The sequence below is a fragment of the Python bivittatus genome, unplaced genomic scaffold, assembly GCF_059951505.1.
Source record: "Python bivittatus isolate LINGU-HERP-01145 unplaced genomic scaffold, Pbiv_v1 ctg000080_np1212, whole genome shotgun sequence".
NCBI classification, from domain to species: Eukaryota; Metazoa; Chordata; class Lepidosauria; order Squamata; family Pythonidae; genus Python; species Python bivittatus.
In genome coordinates, this window is record NW_028277035.1 from 7,022,669 (window position 1) to 7,049,106 (window position 26,438).

Below are 26,438 nucleotides of genomic sequence, written 5' to 3' on the forward strand. Positions count from 1 at the left end.
GATGCAGGAAAAGGGCTGTAGGGTGATTAGTGTTCTGTAGGCAATGCTCTGCCCATTCTGGGTTTACTGGAACAGCTTTGCAAACTTTGGGATTTTAAAGCTTCAGAAAAGGAGGAGAAAATGAAATAGCCTAGTATGGTCTAGCTATCCAGAGTTAGCCTTTGCCACAAATCCCAAGGGTCCTGTTTACATAACCTCCTTGATCCCCTTCTTTTTCTAACACATGCTGTAAACAAGATCCAGAACAAAAGGTCTCATTGGGATATATATCATTAGTTTGTACCCTTGAGTTATTCATTTTAAATTTTTAATATAAAATGTGTATCATTTTGCTTTGATCATTATTAGAATGCTATTTATAACATATTTAAACAATAGCTCTCATGTAGGAATGTTTACACTGCCTGTTGTTCAGCAAGTGTAGTTTATTTAAGTTATATGCTAATTTTTGTACAATGAACCATGCCCATAATAAACATAAACGTCAAGTATCACGGCTGGAAAACAATTTATTATAAAACATAACAAATTCAAAAAGACAAAAAATTCTGTACATGTAATTCAAGTTAATTATTAAACTACTTAGACATAATGTATAAGAAATTCAAAGGAAGAACAAAGTTAAAAATAGCATGAGAAATCAAAATGAAAGAATGTATCCCAACCCTTAGTACTGTCTATTAATTTGCTGTACTTTAAAAAGTCACAGCAAGTTTACTTAATTAGAATTCAGAAATCTTAGGGAAGACTTTTCTCAGCAAAGCCAAACCATTAATATGTCATTTTTATGTAACAAATTGGTTGATAACTGAGTATGTTTTTTGTTTGTTTTCAGTTATAATGGATAAATATCAGGAACAACCTCATCTTTTGGATCCTCATTTAGGTAAATACTGAGATTTTGTAAACTTTTCATAAAAATCTCAATTTTCTATTAGCATGTATGATGCTGATTTTTTTTTTCTACTATGGATAGTAGAATATTCTTTCTGATCCGGTGTTTGGAACTTTTCTGTCTAGAAATACACTTGCCTCTGACAGCAGCTTTTCTAAAAAGAATTGATACAGCTCCATTTTCATATCATTAATAGAAATTAAGACAGAAAGGAATAGGAGAGAGCAGTTTCATTTTACAGTAAATATCCATCTAGAAAACAAGAGCTCGTCCCAGAGGCTTTCTGGGAACCTTTTGTTTCCAAAAGTGAAAAAGGAGTGTGTGTGTATGTGTGTGTAGAAATTGTGATTACTTTGTTGAAAACTTGGTGCAATTCTCTTGTTTCTTTGTAAGGCAAGTCCTTACAGAAAAAGAAGTAGTGCATGTCTCTCTGTTAGCCCTTTCCTTCACCATGTTGAATTTTGACTAAGACAATGGCAAGTGCTTCTTACCAAGCAAGTACCCCATTTGAGTTGTAGGCCAGCTCTACTATTCCTGTTGAAAGTGTATCAGGAGTGTGAGATAGAACATTTCTTTCTATCTTGTGGACACTTACTTGACAAATGAGGAAGCTCATATCAGGTAAGAATTAATCATTCACCTCTCACCTAATCTGAAAAGGAGAAGATAGGATTTGGAAAAACCAAATTCAGATCTAGAAATGACTATCAATTGATTATGTGCTATCAAGTGTTTTCCAACTCCTAGCAACCACATAGATTTTCTCCTTGTCAGCCTACCATTATCCAATATTAAGACTACAGTATTAGGACTGAAATAGGATAGTGAAACATTGTGATACCACATTTATCTTCCTTTGCCTGTTTTCCCTTGTCTTACAAAATCTGATAAGTAAAGTTTGACCATTGTTTTCTCATATCTTTTTTTATTATATTACATTTGCTTTTTCAGAGCATCACTGATGGATTAAAAGATATCGTAATACGTTTTGCTTTAAACAAACGATACTCAAGACTACAGTTAAAATGTGATAGAATCACAAAATCACAAAACTAGAATGGTCCTTAGAACTCATCTAGTCCAATCTCCTGCTTAGTGCAGGACCCTCTAGAGATCTCTGACAGATGATCATTGGCCTTTCTCTGAAGACCTCCAGCAAAGAAAAACTCACCCCTTTGTGTGGTAGCCTCTTCCACTGGCTCACCATTCATGCAGTTAGAAGGTTTCTGCTGGTATCTGTTCTCTTCAGCCCATTGGTTCTGGTTCTCCCCTTTGGGCAATAGGGAATAAGTCCACTCCCTCCCTCTTCTTTGTGACTACCCTTCAGATACTTGAAGACTGTCACTGTATCAGTAACAGCTACACGTGTTTTCCATGAAATTTGTTCTCATATGTATTTGTGAGGCTGTTCAGTGGGAGACAGAAAGCCAAGGAGTGACAAAAAAAAGTGACAAACTAATGCTTCCCTCATTGCCTCACCCATTTGCCTCTGATTTTTCTAGAGTGGATGTTGAATTTGCTGCTAGATATTATCCAAGATGAAGCATCTCCTCCTCCTTTAATCCATCTGGCCTTTCAGTTTCTCTACATTATTTCAAAGGTAAAACTAAATTATAATATATTAGTAATACAGTTTTACTGCTACTCTCAAATCAGATAAAAGAGTGACAGTAAGTCGTAACATAATTAAAGTTATATGAATAGTTTGGAACGCTGAAAGTCTGTATTTCTGCAATGTCTCATGGAGAGGATATATCCATAAAGCACTAGGCTTTATAGGGTTGCTTTTTCACAGTTTGTAATTGAAAAGTTAGTAGTTTATTAGAAAGTTGCAATCTTTCCTATAAAATTCTTCCTAATATTTATGTCCAGTGTTCTTTGCAAGCATGTTACTGATAACAGTTACATAGTTATGGATCATTCCTTAGCCCTTTGCCTCAGGATTACCTCCCCATATTTTATCCCTTTGTATGTGGATTGCAAATATGTAAAATGAGTATGTTGAATGTCTTGGAGAATGACACACCAATAGGATAGTAAAAAGAAAAGTTAGATGATGGGCATTCATGCCCTATTTACCTGCCTATCTATGTAGTCAGTTAGGTTGGCAGGCATGAATGAGGAAGCTTTTTTGCCAATGGCTCCATATTACTCCCCTTCATGGATCACTGCCTTGTCGTGGCGAAGGGGCTTGCATAACTCAGTGAGCTATACCGTGCAGGGCTACTGGACAGGTCATGACAGAGAGTTCTGACAAAATGTGGTCCACTGGAGAAGGAAATGGCAATCCACTCCAGTATCCTTGCCAAGAAAACCCCATGGACAATGTTAAAAGGCTAAAAGATATGACGCCGGAAGATGAGCCCCTCAGGTCGGAAGGTGTCCAATATGCTACTGGGGAAGAGCGGAGGGCAGTTCCAAGTAGCTCCATAAAGAGTGAAGCGGCTGAGCCAAAGCCGAAAGGATGTTCAGCTGTGGATGTATCTCGAAGTGAAAAGAAGGTCCGATGCTGTAAAGAACAATATTGTATAGGTAACTGGAATGTAAGATCTATGAACCAAGGCAAGCTGGATGTGGTCAAACATCAGATGACAAGATTGAACCTCGACATCTTGGGAATCAGCGAATTGAAATGGACGGGAATGGGTGAATTTAATTCGGGTGACCATTATATCTACTACTGTGGCCAAGAAACCCTTAGAAGAAATGGAGTTGCACTCATAGTCAATAAGAGAGTGGGAAAGGCAGTAATGGGGTACAACCTCAAAAACGACAGAATGTTCTCAATGCGTATCCAAGGCAAACCATTCAACATCACAGTAATCCAAGTCTATGCCCCAACCACTGATGCCGAAGAAGCTGAAGTTGACCGGTTCTATGAAGAACTACAATACCTTCTAGAACTAGCACCAAAAAAAGATGTCCTTTTCATCATAGGGGATTGGAATGCTAAAGTAGGAAGTCAAGGAGTAATCGGAATAACAGGCAAGTTTGGCCTTGGAGTACAAAATGAAGCAGGGCAAAGGCTAATAGAGTTCTGTCAAGAGAACAAGCTAGTCATAGCAAACACTCTTTTCCAACAACACAAGAGACGACTCTACACATGGACATCACCAGATGGTCAATACCGAAACCAGATTGATTACATACTTTGCAGCCAAAGATGGAGAAGCTCTATACAGACAGCAAAAACAAGACCAGGAGCTGACTGTGGCTCAGATCATGAGCTTCTTACTGCAAAATTTAGGCTTAAATTGAAGAATGTAGGGAAAACCACTAGACCACTCAGGTATGACTTAGATCATATTCCTTGTGAGTACACAGTGAAGGTGATGAACAGATTTAGAGGATTAGATTTGGTAGACAGAGTGCCTGAAGAACTATGGACGGAGGTCTGTAACATTGTACAGGAGGCAGCAACTAAAACCATCCCAAAGAAAAAGAAATGCAAGAAAGCAAAATGGCTGTCTGATGAGGCTTTACAAATAGCTGTGGAAAGAAGGAATGTGAAAAGCAAGGGTGAAAGGGAAAGATATAAGCAACTGAATGCAGACTTCCAGAGAATAGCAAGGAGAGATAAGAAGGCCTTCTTAAATGAACAATGCAAAGAAATTGAGGAAAACAATAGAATGAGGAAGACTAGAGATCTCTTCAAGGAAATTGGAGATATCAAAGGAACGTTTAGTGCAAAGATGGGCATGATAAAGGACAAAAAAGGCAGGGACCTAACAGAAGCAGAAGAGATTAAGAAGAGGTGGCAAGAATACACAGAAGAACTATACAAGAAAGATCTTAATGTCCCTGATGTCCATGCTGGTGTGGTCACTGACCTTGAGCCAGACATCCTAGAGAGTGAAGTCAAGTGGGCCTTAGGAAGCATTGCTAACAACAAAGCTAGTGGAGATGACAGTATTCCAGCTGAGTTATTTAAAATACTAAAAGATGATGCTGTTAAAGTGCTGCACTCAATATGCCAGCAAGTTTGGAAGACGCAACAGTGGCCACGGGATTGAAAAAGGTCAGTTTATGTTCCAATTCCAAAGAAGGGCAATGCCAAAGAATGCTTAAACTATTGCACAATTGCACTCATTTCACATGCTAGCAAGGTTATGCTCAAAATCCTACAAGCTAGGCTTCAGCAGTACGTGAACCGAGAACTACCGGATGTACAAGCTGGGTTTCGAAGAGGCAGAGGAACTAGAGATCAAATCGCCAACATTCGCTGGATCATGGAGAAAGCACGAGAGTTCCAGAAAAACATCTACTTCTGCTTCATTGACTATGCAAAAGCCTTTGATTGTGTGGATCACAACAAACTGTGGCAAATTCTTAAAGAGATGGGGGTACCAGACCATCTTACCTGTCTCCTGAGAAATCTGTATGCGGGCCAAGAAGCAACAGTTAGAACCGGTCACGGAACAACCGATTGGTTCAAAATAGGGAAAGGAGTATGACAAGGCTGTATACTGTCACCCTGCTTATTTAACCTATATGCAGAGTACATCATGAGAAATGCCAGGCTGGAAGAATCACAAGCCGGAATTAAGATTGCAGGGAGAATCATCAATAACCTCAGATATGCAGACAATACCACCCTGATGGCAGAAAGTGAAGAAGAACTAAAGAGCCTCTTGATGAGGGTGAAAGAGGAGAGTGCGAAAGCTGGCTTGAAACTCAACATTAAAAAAACCTAAGATCATGGCATCTGGACCCATCAATTCCTGGCAAATAGAAGGGGTGGAAACGGAAGCAGTAACAGGCTTCATTTATTTGGGCTCCAAGATCACCGCAGACAGAGACTGCAGCCATGAAATTAAAAGACGGTTGCTCCTTGGGAGGAAAGCTATGGCAAACCTAGATAGCATATTAAAAAGCAGAGACGTCACCTTGCCGACAAAGATCCGCATAGTCAAAGCTATGGTTTTTCCAGTAGTAATGTATGGCTGTGAGAGCTGGACCATAAAGAAGGCGGAGCGCCGAAGAATTGATGCCTTTGAACTGTGGTGCTGGAGAAGACTCTTGAGAGTCCCCTGGACTGCTAGGAGGTCAAACCAGTCAATCTTAAAGGAAATCAACCATGATTGCTCATTGGAAGGATCGATAATGAAGCTCAAGCTCAGATACTTTGGTCACCTAATGCGAAGAGAGGACTCTTTGGAAAAGACCCTGATGCTGGGAAAGATTGAAGGCAAAAGGAGAAGAGGACGGCAGAGGATGAGATGGTTAGATTGCATCACTGAAGTGATGAGCATGAAACTGAGCAAACTCAGGGAGGCAGTGAAGGACAGGAAGGCCTGGTGCAATATGGTTCATGTCAGGATTTTCATTCTCATGGGAAAGGATTCATCCCGTTATGTTTACAACAATAACAAATAATTTTTTGGCTACAGAGATCATGTGAAAAACACCTGTTATTGTGTGTTGTGTATTGTGCTATTTACTGCCACCTATTGGCGTGTGTATACTAGTTACCCAGTGGGGGTGGCATAGAGCTATAATACAAGGAGAGGAAAATGTGCAGCCTCTCTGAGTAGTTGTTAGTTGTTTTAGTGTTAGCCACTATGTAGGTTTTATGGGCTACGTAGTTGTAACAAAGTACCAAGTAGTGTACCTCTTCTCTAAGAGTTTGTAGCTAGAGATTTTGTTAAGCTTGTGTTGCTAATAAGTCTTGGATGCTACATTACATGAGAAGATGTGTTTTTCTTTGTATTTTGTATGATATTTGCATTTTATGGATTTTTGCATTTGTATCAATAAACACCAGTTAGTATATCTTTTCTGACTGGATTTCTTTGTGAAACAAGAAATGGACATTGCATTGTGTTTGCTTTCATGGCTAATATTTTCCTGGAGTTTTTGCTGCGCTCTGCACAAACAGGAGTGTTTGTGATTATCACTCTGCCCGACAGTTCATGGGGTCATGAAGAGTCGGACACGACTTAACGACTGAACAACAACAACAACCATATTACTGCGAGCCCTTAAATTGGTTCTACAGACCTATTTGTTTACTATTACTTTTTATTTGACTCTTACATATATGTAATTTCAACTGTAATCTTTTTATATTTTTTACTATTGTTATTGATACTTTGCGACTCTTATCACTGTGTTGGTTATATTTAACACAATAATAGTGAACCTATGACATGCCACAGTATTTTGGGTGACACACCAGTGTTCCCCAACACCTGACAACAACTGTTCTCCCTGTTTGAGTTACCAAAGAAACTGAGTTTCTCTTACTCGTACATCATTTTTGTAATTATTTGACGTTTCTTTATATAATACATAGCACCACACATGATTGGACTGTATTTTTTTAAATAAATGAATATGTAAAGAATTGTTTATCTTTGTTCGGGGTGGGGTGACGCATCAGCAGAGTCAAGTTAGGCATTTTCCAAATTTTTGACATGCCGAGCCCAAAAAGTTCGCCATCACTGATCTAACATAAACAGTTTGCATATTGCAAATGTATAACTTGAAAGCTCCCTTGAGAGACTGTTACTTTAAAGAACGATGTAAAAATATTAGATAAACAATTAAACTTATTTTTACATTTCCTTAATTGGAGATTAATCATTAAATAGGAAATCCTTTTTTTTCACCTAGGTACGAGGATATAAAACTTTCCTGCGACTATTTCCTCATGAAGTAGCAGACGTACAGCCTGTTGTAGATATGCTTGTATGTCAGAATCCAAAAGAATATGAGGTATGTTCTTGTTACTTAAGGCACTCTCTATGAATGAGCTCATCCCATTATAGCTGTCACTGTCCTCACTAAAAGCAGACCCTGGCTGCTGAAAGGTTTCCCAAGACTTGGTATATTCAAGCCTCTTGCTGTCAGTGTGACTACAGAGATGATGAACGAATTGCTTTGTGTAAGCAGTTTTTTGCATGTTTATTTATATAGCTTCCCATTTTGTGGATGGGTCTTTTCAATTGTGGTGTAGACTTGCCTAGTATCTTTGCTAGCTTTTCTTTCTTGTCTTCATCTCCCAGCCACTTAAAGCTCAGTTGCTGAATTTTGACATCATATATGCTTGTATTTGTATAGAGATTTTAAAGAATATTTTGTTGATGCTATGTATTGATTTTTAAAATATTTTATGTACTTATCTTTGTATTTCTTTGTACCTTGTGCAGAGAATTATTGTTAGAATTATATTAGTGTAATTGGTGTATTAGAATATAAAAAATATCTTTGCCTTCATTTATACTGTTTGAATGCAAGCCTATTATATTTCCATATTATGATGCCTTTTTGATGGTTCAACCTAACCAAAAAGAGAGATACAGTATAAGGGTGGTGTTAGGATGAGACACAATCTTCGTTACTTCACCTCCCACCCTCCTCCACTTCATGAACTAGGTTTGGATTCAATACTTGTTCAATAAAATGTTAAGAAAACCAAGCCTTGGCCATTTTGGCTACTTAGGTGTAGTTTAGCTTTGATGAATGCTAATCATTCTGCCTGAAGACATAAATACATTGTCACAATTCATATTTGTTTCTGAGTTGCAATTTGAAAATTACTAGCTATTAACTTGGTAAAATGACCTGGGAATGGCAAACTCGTTTCAGAACCGTTTATGGGTTTTTGCAAGAGATACACAAAATATATTGAATGCAAAATGTTTTGATCTTAAAATATTTTTTTCAAGTTTGAAATAGGTTGATCTAGTCTCCATGGAAATGTTCAAGCTAGGACCACTTCACACGTCAGAACCCGTTTTGAGATTGAAATGTTTTGCATTCAAAATATTTTTGCATACCTCCAGTGTTTATATTGATATTGACTTAATTTTTTTTGTTCAATAAGACCCAAATCCTTCTAGAACCAAACATGCCTCATTTTTTCTTATATTTGCCTTAATTTGTCATCTAGATTTTGCAAGTAGAAATAGTTTTTGCACTGCACGTTTTCTGAGAACATTCATTATGTATTTTATTGTTGTTTTTCTGATTCTGTTTCTTTTGTCTTGTTAGACCTGGGAGACTCGTTACATGCTCTTGTTGTGGTTATCTGTAACATGTTTGATCCCATTTGATTTGGTACGGCTAGATGGAAATATCTCTTCCCTAGAAGGATGCCCTCGTGTATCAACAATGGATCGAATCCTGACAATAGCAAAAGTGAGTATTTATTTATAGTTGCATAAAGTCATGATTTATAGAACCGTTTCTTTTGCTTGGAAAAAGTGATTGTATCTTATACATAAAGGCAGTTGCTTTTCTGCTGGTTCTGGATACCCCTATGCAGTCTTGTTATACAAACTATCATAATCATTCAAGATAATTGTGTACTACTTGATTTACTGTTGAACTTGATCTGGAGAAATCTCATTTATATGATCAGTTTTGATAAAGAAGGTTTGTGTCCTTTAAAAAGTCACTGTGTCTTTGTTCAGTGTTGCATACTGTACTTTATTTTATATTTCTAACATCGTAGTAGAAATATGTATGTTCTGATTCTTTGCATATATAGTCTTGAAAAAGAAAATGCAGTGGGCAATTAAAATAAACCATTCATAAGACACTTTTGAAGACAGGCTTGTTTACAAGTGCCTATCCTTCACATCTTTGTCTTTTGCAAATTTATTGGTACTTCATTTAAATGCCAGCTTAACACTGTGTATACAATTACATCCTTGAATTTTCCTTCTGAGATTTCAACTTATCATCCATTCTGACTTGCATACTGTATATATATTAAGTGAAGCTTTTTCATATAAATACTTTGTATAATCAATTTTAATGTAGTAAATTTCAACTCAGATTCCTTTTTACTTTTAGTCATACCTTATTGTAAGTGATAAGTCTCGTGATGCAGCAGCGGTCTTGGTCTCAAAGTAAGTTTCTTTCTTTTTTAAGTTACATTCTAAACAGAATGTAAGAATTTTTAAAAGAATGATTACACATATTAATGTACTATTACCAATAAGCCTAGAGTTATTTGTTCCAATGGGCAGTCATATACATTTGTGAAATAAATAAATAAACAAACCAACCAACCAACCAACCAACCAACAAACAAGCACTCAAGCCAATACAGGTATTCCCCAGTTTAAGAACGTGTTCCTTTCCCAAGGTCTGTCCTCAAGTCAAATTTGTATTTAAGCTGGAACAGTATTATAGTATAATACTATATAAGTAGTATTGTGTAATGAACTCAAATGACTATGTATTTAACTTGAATCTTTGTATATTTAACTTGAATTTTGCTACAATAAGTTCCATTCTTAACTATGGGTCTGTAAGCTGGGCGGTCTTAACCCAGGGACTACCTGTATACATAATAGAAGCGTGACAATTTGCTTCAGAGTAAGAAGTAAACTTACTGATGGTGACAACTGTGTGGTGATTTCCCTTATTATAAGGAAGGGGTAAGCCTTGAGACTTTTCTTGTAGCAAAAATTGCTCAAAAGTATTTTTCTACTGCTACCCCTCCCAATGGCAGTGGCAATATGACAAACCAATGTGGGTGTGTAGTGGAGTGCTGGTGGGTCTCTGTATGTGTAAATGCTGTCTATATGTGACAGAGTGTATCTGTAATGAAAGATGGGGAAATCAGGGTGTGGTCACCAGTTTTGGTAACAAAATGTGTAGAAATATGGAGCCCCCAGACCTGTTTTTTTTTCTTAGTGAAGGGAGTGGAAATTGTGTCTTAGTGATCTGGAGTCACTCTGCTTCCAAGAAAGATTACTATAAATTTTCATTTCTCTCCACCTCTGCTGTAAGAAGTCAGAATGGGAGACAGGGCCTGCCAGCCACAAACATGCCTTTGGCTGCAACATTATTAAGCTTTGTTATAACTAATAGAGGGCCTAAGGAAGATAACTTATATCTCAACATTATCTTTTCTCTTAACATTTCCTGGTTAACTCCCAACATTCCATGGCTTCTGGAGACCACTAAGTACACTCAATCCACATATGACTGATTCTTTATCCCCTCCTCACCACCCCACAAATGTTTGAGCACCCCTGGAGCATGATGATAACTTTCTACCTTCCTAGTGATCTTGTTCGGCTGCAGTCTTCACAGTGTTGAACTACTTCAGATCATTATTATAAGAAATGATTGTACATATAAATGACATTCAAGTATTTCAGTATCATGGAAATTTAATGAATTATTCCAAATTAAATACAGTATTTTTCATAACTGTGCTAAAGAGAGAGATGTGATAATTGGGTTATTAAGGATTTCTATCAAATCATCTGACTTAATGGGATTTGTTTTTTTAACATTTTAACAATCAGTAAAAATAATAATAATATGATGATGATAATGATGAGCCATTAAGTTGGTGTCAACTCTAAGCAACTGCACAGATAAATTTCCTCCATGACAATCTGTCCCTAACCTGGTCTTTCAGGCCTTTTAACAGTATGCCCATCACCATCATAACTGAGTCCATCCCCCTTGCTGCCGGTCATCCTCTTCTTCCCTTTGCTTCTACCTTTCCCAGCATTAGAGCCTTCTCTAGAGAGCTCTGCCTTTGCATAATGTGTCCAGAGTAGGATAATTTGAGATTAAAATAAAAGATATAATAGTCTACAAATGAAATGCATTTGTCTTTTGTATTAAGGGTATGCAAGGAAAACTAATAGGGTTTAAGATACTATCCCAATATTTGTTAAAAACCTCCCAATGGCTCAATTCTCCCTCTTCTGTCCACATTGATTTTTCTTATATTAACAAGAAAATTGTGACAAAGATACATGATGTAGGTTGTTCTCTCCAGGTGAATGATTGCTTTTTCTTTGACTAATTATTTTTTATATTTTATTTTTATTGTGGTTTGCTACCCAGAATTGTTTGAAATCAAATGGCCTTACAAATAAATGCATTTATAAATTATTTTAATAATGCTTTGTTTGGTCTAGTGGTTAAGGCGTCAGGCTAGAAACTAGGAGACTGTGAGTTCTAGTCCCACTTTAGGCATGAACGATGGCTGGGTGACTTTGGGCCAGTCACTCTCTCTCACCCCACAACCTTGGGGTCGGGCAACAAGCTGCTCAATCAATTCCTGTTGCAACCAATGGATCAACATTTGGTTGACCTGAAAAAAGTGGACCCTGCATCTGTGGGAACAACACTAGGAAGAAAAAAAAAATGCTTTACAACTACATCTAATAATGCTTTACATTTTCTACAGGCTTTACACTGACAAAATTGTTCAGAACTTACAACTTAGCTCCAGTATATAGTGAGGATATATTAAAATGTGATTTTTAAAAATATTTCATGTAGCAAATGAATCTAACTTCACTGAATATGAGTATGTAATCTAGGGCCACGTATGCTCTGAAAATGGTTCAAAAGTCTTTGGACCTCATATAATTACAGTATCTCCCTGCTTTTCTTTAAAGCATCCCATTTTTTTCAGGCTTCTGGGCAAGGCTGAAAAAAGATGTACATGTTTCAATGAATAAATGAGAGGTGCTGTGCTTATGTGAGATTTGAAGCAATTCTTCCAAATCATTTTTGAAATATGCAGTTTATGTTAAGTGCCATGGAGTATTGGAATGGCTTTAGTGACATCTAGTGACAAGAAGTTTGAGCAAATCCAACTTTATATATTGCTTTGGATTTGCAGGAAGTATTGCAAATCCATTTAAAATATATTTGATAAAACAATGCAGTATTATAGATATGAAGATTCCACATTAGGATTGCTTTTGTGAAAGAAAGTCAGAAATCAGAGATTGATCCTACAGTTTCCTGTAACATTCATTTCGAAGAACCACGGAAATTACCTTTTGCTCCTGGGGCTGTTTGTTTTTATTTTTTCTGTTAGCTTTATATCTCACCTTTCAAAGAGGATCCCAAGAGATTGTACATAGTATTCCTTTCTCCTGTTTTTCCCCACAAAGCATTTGAGGTAGGTTGAACTGAGAGAGTGTGACTGGCCCAAAGTCATCCAGTGAGCTTCTGTGGTTGTGAATGAACTAGAACCTGGGTGTTCTTGGTGCCAGACCAATACCATAACAATACTGGCTTTCTAACCTATCCTTAGCAATCCTTGAACTGGAAAAAAAGTCTCAAAACAAGTCTTCCTTGTTTTGCTGCTAGCTTTTATATAATGTCACACCAGGTGGCAGGTCCATGCAAATGTAGCTACTCTCAAACAAACAAACAACCCCTCCCCCCCCCCAAAGGGTTGGAGCTTGTAAAGATTTGAATGGGAAATCATCAGGAAATTTCTGGTCTGTAGGCTAGGTGGGGAAGGTAAAAAAACAAAACAAAACAAAAAAAACAGGAAGAAGATAATGACAAATTACTTCCATGTTGTTACCAAGAAAACTACATGAATGTGTCCATGTAATCACTCTGCACTGAGATGAGCTTGAGGGAGATTTACCTTCCCAAGTAGTAGGAAAAGAAGATTTACAGAAAGTTAACTCCTTTTCTGAAAATTCTGTGTTATGAGAAAACAGGAAATACACTTTTTAAAGCATGTTTTCAAAAAGTGATCATATTATAATTGAATGTGTTTTTATTTTCCTTTCCTTTGCCCCACCATTTCAAGACCATTTCAGTGTGAATTATGACAATTCATATTTCTGGGTTATGACCTTCTTTAGAAAAGATAGAGTTAAAGAACTGACAGCTGGAATGTTCCCAACTGAAATATGTTGGAAAGCATCCATTGGACAATTGCCTTCAGGAACAAAAACCAGTTTGGCTAACAGGAAAAATGTGTTACCAGTTGAATTGCCCTGAATAGGTAACTTGCAACGTGTGTGTTTTTTCTTTCTGTGTAGGTTTATTACCCGCCCTGATGTCAGACAAAAAAGAATGGCAGACTTCCTGGACTGGACCCTTTCAACATTGTCTAAATCCTCTTTTCAGACTATTGAGGGGACTATTGTAATGGATGGCATGCTTCAGGCCCTGGTAAACAATTGCCTTCAAAGTTACTGTAATCCCGTTTTTTCTTTTTAAAGTTATTTTTAACTGCCAACTCCCTTAACCTTTGGAGGCACTTCAGAGTATAGCTATATGAATTGTATGTGGCTGCCAGGCACAACATAGAACAAAATTCCTCTGCTATCCTAAGTTGCATGGGAGAAGGCTTCAGCATATGTGGCAAGAGAAATCTGCAAAGTTCTCTCCCTTATATAATGATAAAAGGTATTGGAGCACTTTGGGCCAGTATGAGATGCATCATCCCTGAAGAATATTTACTTTTGCTGCAAAGACAAAGGGTTGCATTTTTCATATCAATTGACAAAAAACGGTTTAGATAATGATAATCATTCATAGGCATTATTAATTACTTATTTAGTTTTGAATGATGTGAAACTCTTTACAAAACAGCTGAGGTAAACAGACATCTCAATATAATATAATGGATTACTAGTCTGAGAATGAGAGGTATTCCTATGCACTTTCTTCTTCTTTCCTGCTATATGTAGCTTTAACACTTCTAACTTGGCTTATTCAACTACCAATCTGTGACAACTGAGCTGTAAAACTGTGGTTTATGTGCTACTAATTAACCTTAATGTATCCATATCCATAATGTATGTTTTTTATATAATATATTGGCATAAATGTGTGAAATTTTTATGGCCAGTTGCCTTATATGTATACTCATCACATCAATTTTGTGTGTGTTACAGTGCATTCAGTGATGAAGAAGACACTTAAGAAAACAATATTCTTTTATTCATCCTCTACCTTGTTGTTCATTATTAAAACCATTGACTCATAGAGTTCTTTTAAAAATAGGAACAAATTAACTAGAGAAAGAGCTATTGGAGTAGTGGGCTTTGTCTGCTCGTGATGTCCTAGTATGTGGTTGAACATGCTGGGACATATCTCAACAAGTAGGGTCTCAGACTGAAGTATTGGATATTCGTTTGCTTTCTAAACTCAAGGGTAGAAATTAAGAATAAAGTCTGTTTCTATCTGCTCCATCCTTCAACTGTAGAAATCTACTGTGATTATGTGAAAGTGTAATACTAGTGAAACTAATTTTTCTGTTAGTAGAAAGAAAACTCACTCACATGCTTTTCTTTGTTCTTTAAAGGAAGAGGAAAGAGAAACGTGTTAGATTTCAGGTTGGCAAAGTTTAAGAGTTAAAAGTTTTCCTCCTTTATTTAACAAAGCCTGCTACTGCTTGATGAAACTTGTAGGCTGTATATTACTTTAATGTTAGTCATAAGTCCTTTGTTGTATGTGGTTTTATTCCACCTGTTATTAGTGTGTGTTAAGTGAAACAGGTGAAAACTTAACAAGTTGAATCGAAACTCAAATGAGATATAATTTTCTTGAAACTAGAAACTTGCTCATAAAGATATTTTCCTTTCTTTACAGAAATGGCTCAAGTATTGAGCAACTTTATTGATTTGGTTGCTCACTTAGCTTTTTTTTTTTTGAAGCACATTGATTGTGCTGTTACTGGTTTTTGAATGTCTTCAGTATCTTTTTCCCTTTCATGATTAAAGGTTAAGTTATAAGCAATAGCCAACTGGTATTGCAGTCAATATTAGAAAAATATTTTAGAAAAAAACAACAACTTATAAATGTAAATCAAATTAATCTTGATTACTATATTTACTCAACTAGCATTTATATAATTGTATAATTTTGTATTAGTTATCCTTTTCATAGATAACAGTGTTTTGGTTATTAGGCTAATTTTGAATGAAATTCCCTTCCTAAAATAATTGGTTTAAGTAGGATGTTAATCTGGCTCTTCCATTTTTGAATGGTCCAGTTTTTGTGGCTTTAAAATGCTAAATGGTAACAGAAATTGAGGTTTGTCTGTGGTTTTGGCTATCCTTTCATGATCTTTCATGGGTCTGTTCTTCTCAGTTGCAACAAAATTGGTTTGTGATCCCAGCATACTTTGGACAAGTATAGATAGCAGGCAATGGCTACTTTCCAGTATTTCTTTTTCCTGAGTTACAACATAGAGTACTCCAACCTTGGCATATCTGAGAAGGAAATAGAAATCAGTGCTCTGGATCAAAGAATGTGAAAATAAATATTTAGAAATTTCTTTTTAAAAAATAAAGCAAACTTATTTGTCTTAATCCATCCATGAAGTTACAGATATTTTACTATTAGTAGTAAGTAGTAGTTGGAAAAAAATAGTCTTCTCCCAAATGCTCATTTTTTTCCTCAGAGCATTTTTTTCAGTACCATTTACGATGACTATGGAATAAAGGTAATTGTTGGTGGAGAGTAGGAGGAAGATGACACTGAAGCTGAGGAAAACCTTATTTAGTTAAGATTATCCTGTGAGTCTAGGTTCAATATGTGATATCTCCAGCTAAACAATATTTTTGATATCAGGTTGGTAGAAAATTTCTGAGATCTTGAAATATAGATTGCCAGATGCATAATGGTATAATAGTACTGGACTAAATATATAATTATTGGCATGAAATAAGTTTTGAATAATAAATGTCCTGGGCCAGATGCCACATAATAATTTCACATTTCAGAATTTAGCTGCTCCTTAAATGTTTGAAGTAAAAAATAGTTTTAATATATATTGAAGGTGATTATGGAATAGACATTAAAATAGCATACCAAAATGGAATCAGGCATTATATACAGAATTGGCCTTATTAAAAAAAATGTGATGGTCAAATGCATTATAATGATTTCATCTCAGAAAATCAATTTGCTCAGCTATTTAGGCAGTAGTTTTATATCCAAGTGATTCATCCTCAGCTAAAATATGTAAACTCTTAGAGAGCGTTTATATTTTTTTCTGCTGTGGATCTACATATTTCAAATTTGACATCATTGTGCTTATGTGAGCTTTCTTCAATACCTTACAACATGTACAACAGGGATCAAGATATCCATGGCCCTCCAGATGTTGTTAAGCTAAAATTCGAAACAGCTCCAACTAGGCTGGCCAGGAATGAAATTTAGCAAATTTGGGGAGCCTCTGTTTTCCAATCCTGATGTTACCAAAAAAAAAAAAAGAAAGAAAGAAAGAAAGAAAGAAAATCATTTCACTGAGATTCCATGTTTATTTGTAGAGTTTATTATAGAAAGTATTAGCAAAGCTGATTCTACCTCATAGAATTAAAGTACCAGTGCATTTAAATCAATGCAAGATGTCCCATTTTGATTGTTATGTTTTCTTAGTGAGGACAAGAGACTTGAATAGGCAAACATAAGAGCCACTCTAGAAATATTTCTTCCTGAATTAGTTGAGACAAGATTGTATACTACTGTTTAATTCATCTTTTTAAGACATACTGCTAAATACTGACAGTTCTTGTTGAAACATGCACTATGTGTTTCACAACATGATTCTACTTATGGGCTTGTTCTTTTGCACCTGTTGATAGGACACCTGTTGTGAAAGAATGTATTACTAACAGGTAGCACAACTTTATCTCTTTCAAGTATAGGTTTGAAATATGTCACGTCTGTGTTATAATTAAAAGGGAGCATTATTTGTGGAGTGTATGCTCTATATGTTTACTGGTGATGCTTACCTTCGGTAACTATATCAGTGATTCACAACTGCCTGGTGGGTGGGTGCCTATGATAAGGCAAATACTGATTTTAAAAATACAAAACCAAACTCCAGACTGCAGCAAGGGAGGGAAATGTTAATAGCCCTTAATCTTTCATATGTGCATGTTCAGTATATGAATGTTAGAACATTACATTTGACCTGTAATATGTAATATTGTGTGTAGTTTAGCCATGAGATTTTGGTATAGATGCTGTGTGTGTGCATGTATATACAACTGGTTTCAAACCTACCATTTATCTAATTGTAAGAAACATCTGTTTTAAATTATAAGGTCTTCAGATCGGTAGACTTGTTTTTAAACCTGCCCCATATACTAGCAAATGTTTTGCTAGCCCTGCAGGGTGTAGCACTCTAGCTTGCATGACAGGGATGTCCTCATCTTGGAGTAGCCTGGGGCATAGAAACTTATTAAGTTATAGTTAATTTCTTTTATTAGAGATACATTATACAAATATGAGTAATAGCTTTAAAATAAAGCATCCTAGCCAGTAAGTAAGTAAAATGGCATGTATTAAGAGCTATTTTTATTTGCGTCAAAGAAAAGACATTTTCTCTGCGAGCTTTTCAGGCTTTAACCATTGTTTGGTAATAACTGTGTGCTCTTGTAGATTATGCCCCAGGTAAGAGATAGCCCTGCTATGCAGTCTTTAGTCTTAGAGGCACAAAAACAAATCTGTAGCTCTGAGTATTGAACATAACCTTTGATAGCTTTTAACTCATTGTAAATATCTAGATTTCAAACCATGATCTGAAGTTTTGTTGCCTTCATTTACTTAGAATTAGCAAACGTATCTGTCAATTAGGAAAGTGCAGCATAGGGTTCTAAGCTGCTTCCCTCCTTCTCCCTTTTCAATTTGCCATTAAAATAGAGGCTCAAATAGCGTGCAATTTTCCCTTTTTACCACCAGTGCATTTCCAAGCTACAATCACAATTTGGATGTCATCCATTTTAGAGTCTTTTTATATGGGATTACATTTATTTCACTCAAATCTCTGTGAATTGATGTGAATGCTCATTTCAGTTAGGAATATAGGAATGTGTTATTTTGAGTCAGACAATAGATCCATCTAGCTTAGTAATGCCTGCTCTGACTGAAAACACTGTCCAGGATGTTTGACAGACAACTTTAATCTCTGCCTATAAATTGTATCAAGCTACTGTTCATAGAAATGTTCTGTATATTTTTGTAGTATTTTAACTTAATTTTTATAGCGTTCAATTTGGAAAAGCTATTGTGGTGTAGCAGTTGGAATGTTGGATTAGAAGCGAAGAGTTGCTGGTTAAAATTCCTGCTCAATCATGAAACTCACTGGGTGATTTGGACCAGTTACTGAGGAACACAGAATATGAAACCATAATGTGGTTTGCTTACTTTTTGGATTAGCTTTGTTGATTATGGTGTATTATGGTTTGTTCAACAAACATAGTTTAGAATTATTGTCCTATCTGTAAGAATATATTCCCAGCCCAACCTATGTCATAGAATTCTAGTGATTTTTTGCTGGGGGAAAGAGCAAGGAATCCTGAGTACGTGCCTCGAGTATCTGGTAGAAGGGCAGAATGTAAATACAATACATAAATATATTTAGGTAGACAACTTGAATCATGATTTAGACTCTGAAGGCCATGGACTTAAGGAAATTACTAGAAGGGGGTTTTCTCATCCCTTATGCTCCTTTTGCCCCCTGTAGCCCCTCTGGAAGGTCAGTGGCCCTTCAGTCAAGTAGACTGGAAGATTGGAAGAAGCAGAGAGAAGAAAAAAAATAAATTGAAAAAAAAAGGTCCCTTGCTTTTGTTCAACCTAACCTATCTCCTTTCCCAGCCGGTACCTTGTATTGTGTCTACATTTCTTGGCAATCTTCTGGCAATTGTAGAAGGAAAATGCTAGGATAATGCTAGAATGGGCTGTGTTCACAGTCACTCATGCCCTAGTCACCTCCAGATTGGACTACTGTAATGCACTCTACATGGGGCTGCCATGAAGAATATCTGGAAGCTTCAATTGGTGCAGAATGCGGTGGCACAACAGTTACGTGTGCTCCTAGAAGAGCACGTATTACACCTCTGTTTCGCGAGTTGCATTGGCTGCCAGTATGCTTCCAGGTCCTATTCAAGGGGCTGGTGTTTACCTTTAAAACACTTCATGGCATGGGGACGGGTTATCTGAGGGACCGCCTTTCCCCGATTACATCAGCCTGTCTCATTAGATCTGGCAGGGAAGGTATGCTACAGGTTCCATTGGCCAGGTATGTGCATTTGGTGGGTCCCAGGAGGCAGGCCTTCTCTGCCTTGGCTCCCTCCTTCTGGAATCTTCGCCCCACTGAAATTAGGCTTGCCCCTTCCCTGCTTTCATTTCAGAAGTCCTTCAAGATCTGGTTATATCATCAGGTCTGGGGGTCTTTGGGAACCAGAGACATTCTTAGATATCTCTACTATGATTGATATTCTGTTCTCTCTGTGGGGATTGTATATTTTAAATTTTTTGATGATATTTCCATTTTAATAATTTTTATTTTTTATAATTATTGTTTTTTAAAAATTTATTTGCTGTTTTCTTAATTCTTGTTCACCACCCAGAGTTGCTTTTTATGAGATGGGCGGTTATATAAATGTGACAAATAAATAAAATAAATAATGATTTTCTATAAGTTTCCTTGCATTCACAATTTGGATGTTTTTATCCTTTCCTCTTCCTAACACATTCTGTATCTCTTACACAGAGTTTCCAGAGTATATGAGAATAGGAAATATTTTGTTGATAGTGAAAGCCTTAGAATGCTAATGATAACCAGATTAAATGAAGCCTTTAGAGTGAAATGTTCCTTTTCCAAAACAGTATGGACTTCATTTCTTTGAGACGGGACTTTCTTTTACAATAGTTTACCACTTGATAATTTCTTGTTGTTTAGTTGTGCTTCTGGTAAAGTAAGTTGAACAAATAATCCTAGGAACAGTGACTTGTCTGCTTGACCTCTTAGAGGTGCTGAAGAGTAATTATGGCATTTTCAATCCTCCCTTAAGGTTGGGCATATCTGTTGCTCATAGTTTATTGGAGCCAGAGGGTAACTACAGATTCTCATCTGTGTGGCAGCAAGATGTGCCTGCTGCCAAGTAATCATGCCACTTTTAATAGTGATGATTTGTATAGCTTGGGGAAGATGTCCCAGAGGTAATGCTGATTCTTACATCTTACAAAGACAAAGTCTACGTGGGTTATACAGACAATTAGGAGGTGTGTCAGGTTTTTCCCTGATTACTAAGAAACTAGTTTTTGTTTGTATCTTGCATCATGTTATTTCAAAAGCAACAGAACCAGATCTGATATTTCTATTGCTAGGATACGCCAATGGTTTTCTCTAATTTGTAGGTAGTATAATTATTTAAAGGAGAGGTAGCTGGATTCCTCTCAACAGGTTGGTTAGTATTACATGTCCCCACAAATGCTGAAGAAATGTGATGTAACTTAGAAATGCCCAAGGCATATAGTTGGCACTTTAACATCTTTGCATGAAGTGCTGTGGACGTGAAAGGTTCTAAACAGGTGGCAAAATCAACTTATTGACTTCCTAAAAATAGTTTTGATGTTGCTTGTGTTATAAAAGGAATTTTAGTTTAATGGATATCTTTGAATCTTTTTATCACCTCCAGAAACAAGCCACAGATGTGTAAATTCAATACTTCTTAATAATTTCAGATAATTCAGATAATATTACTGAATCTCTGTGTATGATATTTGGCTATTATTTGATATATACAGTCCACAGTTTAAGAATGAGTTCTGTTCCCAAGGTCTGTCCTTAAGTCGAATTTGTTTGTAAGCTGGAGCAGTATTATTGTATAATACTGTATGAGTAGTATTGAGTAATTAATTCGAACCATTGTGTATTTAATGCAAATCATTGTGTATTTAACTCGAATTTTGCTACAGTGGGCTCTGTTCTTAACTATGGTTTGTCCTTAAACCGGGTGTTTTCAACCTGGGGACTACCTGTACAACATTTATTTAAATAATTTAACTATTATGAAATTAAACATGTTTGCTTGAGCATCTTTCACAAAGAAGTTCATGAGTTGAAATTTAAGTAAACCTTTATATTGAGTTTGATGATAAATAAGTAGCTTTGATGATGAATAAGTAGGTCATCCCTGCTTAATGTCATTGTAGGTAGTCCTTGAGTTATGACCATTTGTTCAGCAACTGTTAGAAGTTGTGGCAGCACTGAACGAATGGTACTTATGCCTGGTCCCTGAAGTTACAGATGTAGCAGCGCCCCTGCAGTCACATGATCAAAATTTGGGCACTTGGCGCCCACTTGCACTTACAACCGCAGGGGCACTTCAACTCTCCCCACCTGCCTATTTCCCTCCCATCTCTGTCCTTTTGGCTTTCCTGCACAGCAGCACTTCTCAGTGGTGCTGAGGCTGAAGTAAAGGCCTGGGGCCTTTAGCAGTCTCTGCTGGCTGCCATTGCCCCTGGGCCTCTACTTCAGCCCCAGTGCTGCTGCTGCTGCCGCCGAGGAGTGCTGCCTAAAGCCCTGTGCCACACCCAGTGCCACAGCGCAACCTCCCTGCCACCCTGTGCTCCACAGGCCCTGCCATGCCCAGCTGACCTTAGCCATCTTCCTCCTGCTGCTGTTGAGGTATGTCCAGCCTGGCCCTACGCAGGGCAGCTGCTGGCTACGCATGAGGCTTTCTTCCTGAGGCTGCTTGCGCCATTCTCCAAATAGCACGCCCCATTATTGCGATGCTTCGGACGGCCTTCTGAAGCATTGTGAAAATAGGGCACGCTATTTGGAGAATGGTGGTTACGCTGTTCTCACAATGCTTCAGAAGGCCTCAGAAGCTTTCTGAAGGCTTTCCAAAGCATCATGGGAACGGGGTGCGATGAAATGAAGAGAAATGGGGTGTGAAGAAATGAAGAGAAATAAAATACTATGACAATATTTGAATGAACTAAAGATTAAGACCGTTAGAAGTAAAAGGAAGGAATATAAAGTTGTTTATTTCATCAAGGTTAAAATGAGAGATGTTACTTCTGGTTACCTTTTATGGACTTTCTGCTGACATCAGGACTGAAAAGATGATGTTTTATGCATGTGTTTATAGGTAAAAGATGGGATATGGGATGAAGAGATAAATGTTTGTAACTTTAGAGAGGGTGAAAAGTTACTAAATTTATTTATACTTGTGATGAAGGTTGGAAGTCACTTCTTTATATATTCCTTTTTTTCTTTCTTTATTATATTCTTACTTTTCTCTTTTTTCTTTCTTTTTCCTTGCACTTTTTACTCTTTCTCTCTATTCTGTTTTCTTTCTTTAAGTTTGTATTTGATTTTACTATTATAATCAAAATTCTTAATTTAAAAAGTATGTGTGTGTGTATGTGTGTATGTGTGTGTGTGTGTGTGTATAAAAATTAAAAGTGTGTTTTGAGTTAAACTTCTCCAGTGTTAACAGTGAATAATCAAGATCTGTTAACCTAGCATATGCTTTATTTAAAAATCATAAACTGCTCCTAATCCTCAGTGTTCCCCATGCTTCGTAATGTTGTGTTCATTCATGCTACATTTAAGATCACAAAATGCAGTTCATTAAAAACTAAAACAAAGCAGGTGCATAGCCTCAGGGACTTTTTGTTGCATTTACACCATAGCTGACATTACTTAAATCCATAAATAGCTGTTACATATGTGGAAATATTTTTGGGGTTGGGCTATACTCCTTTAACTTTAACTCCTGGCCATATTTATCTGAAAGCGTTCCTTCCGATTACAGTGATGAAACACAACATTCAGATAAAGTATTTAGTTTAGTGTCTGGATGAATGTTTAGACAATTCTAAACATTTAGTTATTTCAAGCCCTATTTTAAATATTTTCACTGAGTTAAATAAAAGATTCAGAAAAATTATATTGCATGGCTCTATTAAACTTTGTTTTTGTGTCATGGGTTGATTCACAGAATGAGTTAGTGAATACTATATTTACAGATAGCAAATCTATAGCAAGACAATTCCATCCCCCAGTAAATACCTATGAATTGGGGAGGAGGGTATCTTAAACTTACTAAATAGAAGACTGTTGTTGAAAACAAAGGAATGGGGTGGAGGTTCAAATGACTGCAAAGATGGGTGTCTTAAGTTTAACCTTAGCTTGGGAGGGTCTCCTTGCCACCTGAATTTAGGTGTTACATCCCTTCCTTTCCTTGTGCAGCTACCCTTTTCCTTACCCTACCTCCATCTTGTTATACATATCATTAATTGGCAGATTTCTTTTCTAGAAATCATATGGTAATGATCACTAACTTTTTTTTTAAGAGGAATTGGATAAATTCATGGGTAACAGGTCTATTGGAGATGTTATTCTTGCAAATTCTGTTATCTCCAGCTTGGGGAAACAACTGTGCAAGTGCGATACGTCTCCATCTCTGTGAACACCCCAGAGTCATTTGGATCAGTACTGTGAGAAAATGCTGGACCAGGATGGGTCTTGAGCCAATTTAGCAGGGTTCTTTTTGTTTTATGTTCTTATGTTTTACTTACTTGCTAGAAGAAGGGATGCATATGAGTGCATGTGAGTATATTTATGTTTCTCTCTGTGTTAGAGAATGTTTAGTATATGGAGATCAATTAATGTTATAAATGGGCACCTTTTTTACAGGCACTTTTAATAAGTATTAATGAAGTTACTAAAAAGTTTGGTTTTTGTCCTTCCTCTGTCCTTTTATGGAGTGTGACTTCTGCCAGGTATATATTTATGGGTGGGAAGAATCTTCAGGATTAATTTCAGTTGGAGTTGTAGTCCTAGGATGACAAGGTGTGAAGTGAAACATTGTGTTTATCATATTTTCTCTAGTCTTCATTTATGTGGAGACCATTTTAAATTTAGGATTGTGTTCCTTTTAGGTAAATATGGTAGATTGGAGATGTCTTGACAAGTACTTTGAAAAAAAAAAGTGGAATGTTTACTTGCAGCTTCTCATGTTTATGCTTGTTTAATTACTGTAATCCTGGTTTCAGTCAATTTAGACAGTGTAGAAGTATGTAATATTTCCAAGAAATATACATGTAATTCCTTCCAGATCCAAGGATTTATTTCCAAGTAATAATTTCAAAGATGATAAATAAATAAGCTTTTATTAATACAGAGATTCTGAAACTGGTTTTAAGTTGCCCTGTGTCCTCATTGGATTTGGTTAAACAGATGTTAAACATCACCAGCCCAATATTGCAAATAGTAGCCATAATTATTTTGAGTTGATGCATGTTGTGCAAGATCCTTGGGTGTAACTAGAAATGTGCAGTTTGGGTGGACATCAGTTACTGTGTCTCATAGCATCACAGTCATGAGATTTACATTTAATTATAGTTTAACTAGATAAAATAAGGGAAGATTGTTAAGTAACTTAAATAGTACAATGTGTTGTGGACTCATTGCATCTTGCCCTTGGAAGTACAAAATAAAACCTAAGGAGGAGGAGGAGGAGGAGAAACAACAACAACAACAACAACAACAACAACAACAACAACAACAGTGGACTACCTAGTTAGCTGCTGCAAGAAGATTGCACAGACTGACTACAAACAATGACATGACAAATGGAATATCTGCAGGAAATACCATTTGCCTGTAAGCAAGAACTGCTGGGACCACAAAACAGACAAAGTAATAGAAAATGAAGAAGCTAAAGTACTCTGGGACTTTAGAATTCAACCAGACAAGCACCTGCCACACAACACCCCAACCTTAACAATTGTTGATAAGAAAGACAAAAAAATCTGGACAGTGGATATTGCAATACCTGAAACAGCTGAATAGAAGAGAAAGAACGGGAGAATATCACAAAATACAAAGACCTGCAAATAGAAGTAGAATGACTACAGCAAAAGAAAGCAAAGATAGTACCAATATTTATAGGCACCTTAGGTACAATCCCAAAACATCTGGAGCACCTTTTTAAGACCATCGGCATTGACAAAATCACCATCAGACAATTGCAAAAGGCAACTTTACTTGGAACAGTTTATATCCTGTGACAATGCCTTTAACCCCATCAAACAACAACATCTGCCTATCCATGGTCCTTGGGAAGGACTCGATAGGTGTTACATGGGCATACTGGGGCATGCCCATTACTGCTTCCACAGGTGGCCTTCAAGAGTAGCCCCATGTAGAGAGCATTGCAGTAGCCAAGCTGCAAGGTGACTAGGGCACGAGTGACTGTCTGAAGAACCCCCCGATCTAGGAAAGGGGACAACTGGCACACCAGATGAAGTTGTGCAGAGGCCTTCCTAGCCACAGTTGACACCTGCTCTCCCCCCCCCCCCCATGTTCTAGGCTAATGCAGAACCCGAATCCCAGGTGGGCACATTTCCAAGAGGGGACCCCCCTATGCCCAACCACATCTTCGTAAGACATGCCAGGTTGGCTCCCTCTTCCAAGAAACTATCATGGATGAGGCAGTTTTATTATACATAGACCTGGCATTCAAAAGCAACAACTGAAGTCCAGGGCCACCAAGGATCCCTTTCCAGGCAGTCAGAGCAGAAACTAGGGTCAGACTGCAGGATTGCTTTCAAGCAGTGGGCCCAGTGTCCCCAAGTGAGGTACCCTTGGATTTCTGCCATATCTTCCTCTGCCGATCACTCTTGAAATGGCCCTGCCTGCACCTCAGCTCCCCCTTCCAGGTCTGGAAGACATATCCAATCCTCCCTCCACCAGATAATTCTCCTATAACTCACCCTGACCCACTAGGAACTCAGTCACCCCTAACCACACTTGCCTCAAGGTACTCAGCAGTCCAAGCCTGAGCGGGAAAACAAAACAAAACCACATGGAAAGGTTCCACACACATCCTCCCTAACCCCCCTGAACAGAGTAGGCACCCTAATGATGACACAGGCTGAAAGGCCTAGGGCAGCCAGAACCACAAGGCCAATGGGGTGTGTGTGTGTGTGCAAAAGACCAAAAGCCACCAAATCTATGAAGAAGAATTGGAATGTTAAGATCCTG

The 26,438-nt window shown here is 37.2% G+C and overlaps 1 protein-coding gene across 3 annotated transcripts in view; it reads left to right on the top strand.

The window, feature by feature from the left end:
• The window catches only part of TBCD (tubulin folding cofactor D), a 183,534-nt gene that overhangs the window by 12,257 nt on the left and 144,839 nt on the right, over positions 1–26,438 (top strand). For all 3 annotated transcript variants that reach the window (XM_088133455.1, XM_088133453.1, XM_088133454.1), the window contains exons 3-8: positions 836–886; positions 2,398–2,495; positions 7,511–7,612; positions 8,891–9,037; positions 9,698–9,753; positions 13,675–13,807. In XM_088133455.1, the coding sequence (XP_087989581.1) occupies positions 836–886; positions 2,398–2,495; positions 7,511–7,612; positions 8,891–9,037; positions 9,698–9,753; positions 13,675–13,807 (587 nt within the window). The remainder of the gene's footprint in view (positions 1–835; positions 887–2,397; positions 2,496–7,510; positions 7,613–8,890; positions 9,038–9,697; positions 9,754–13,674; positions 13,808–26,438) is intronic.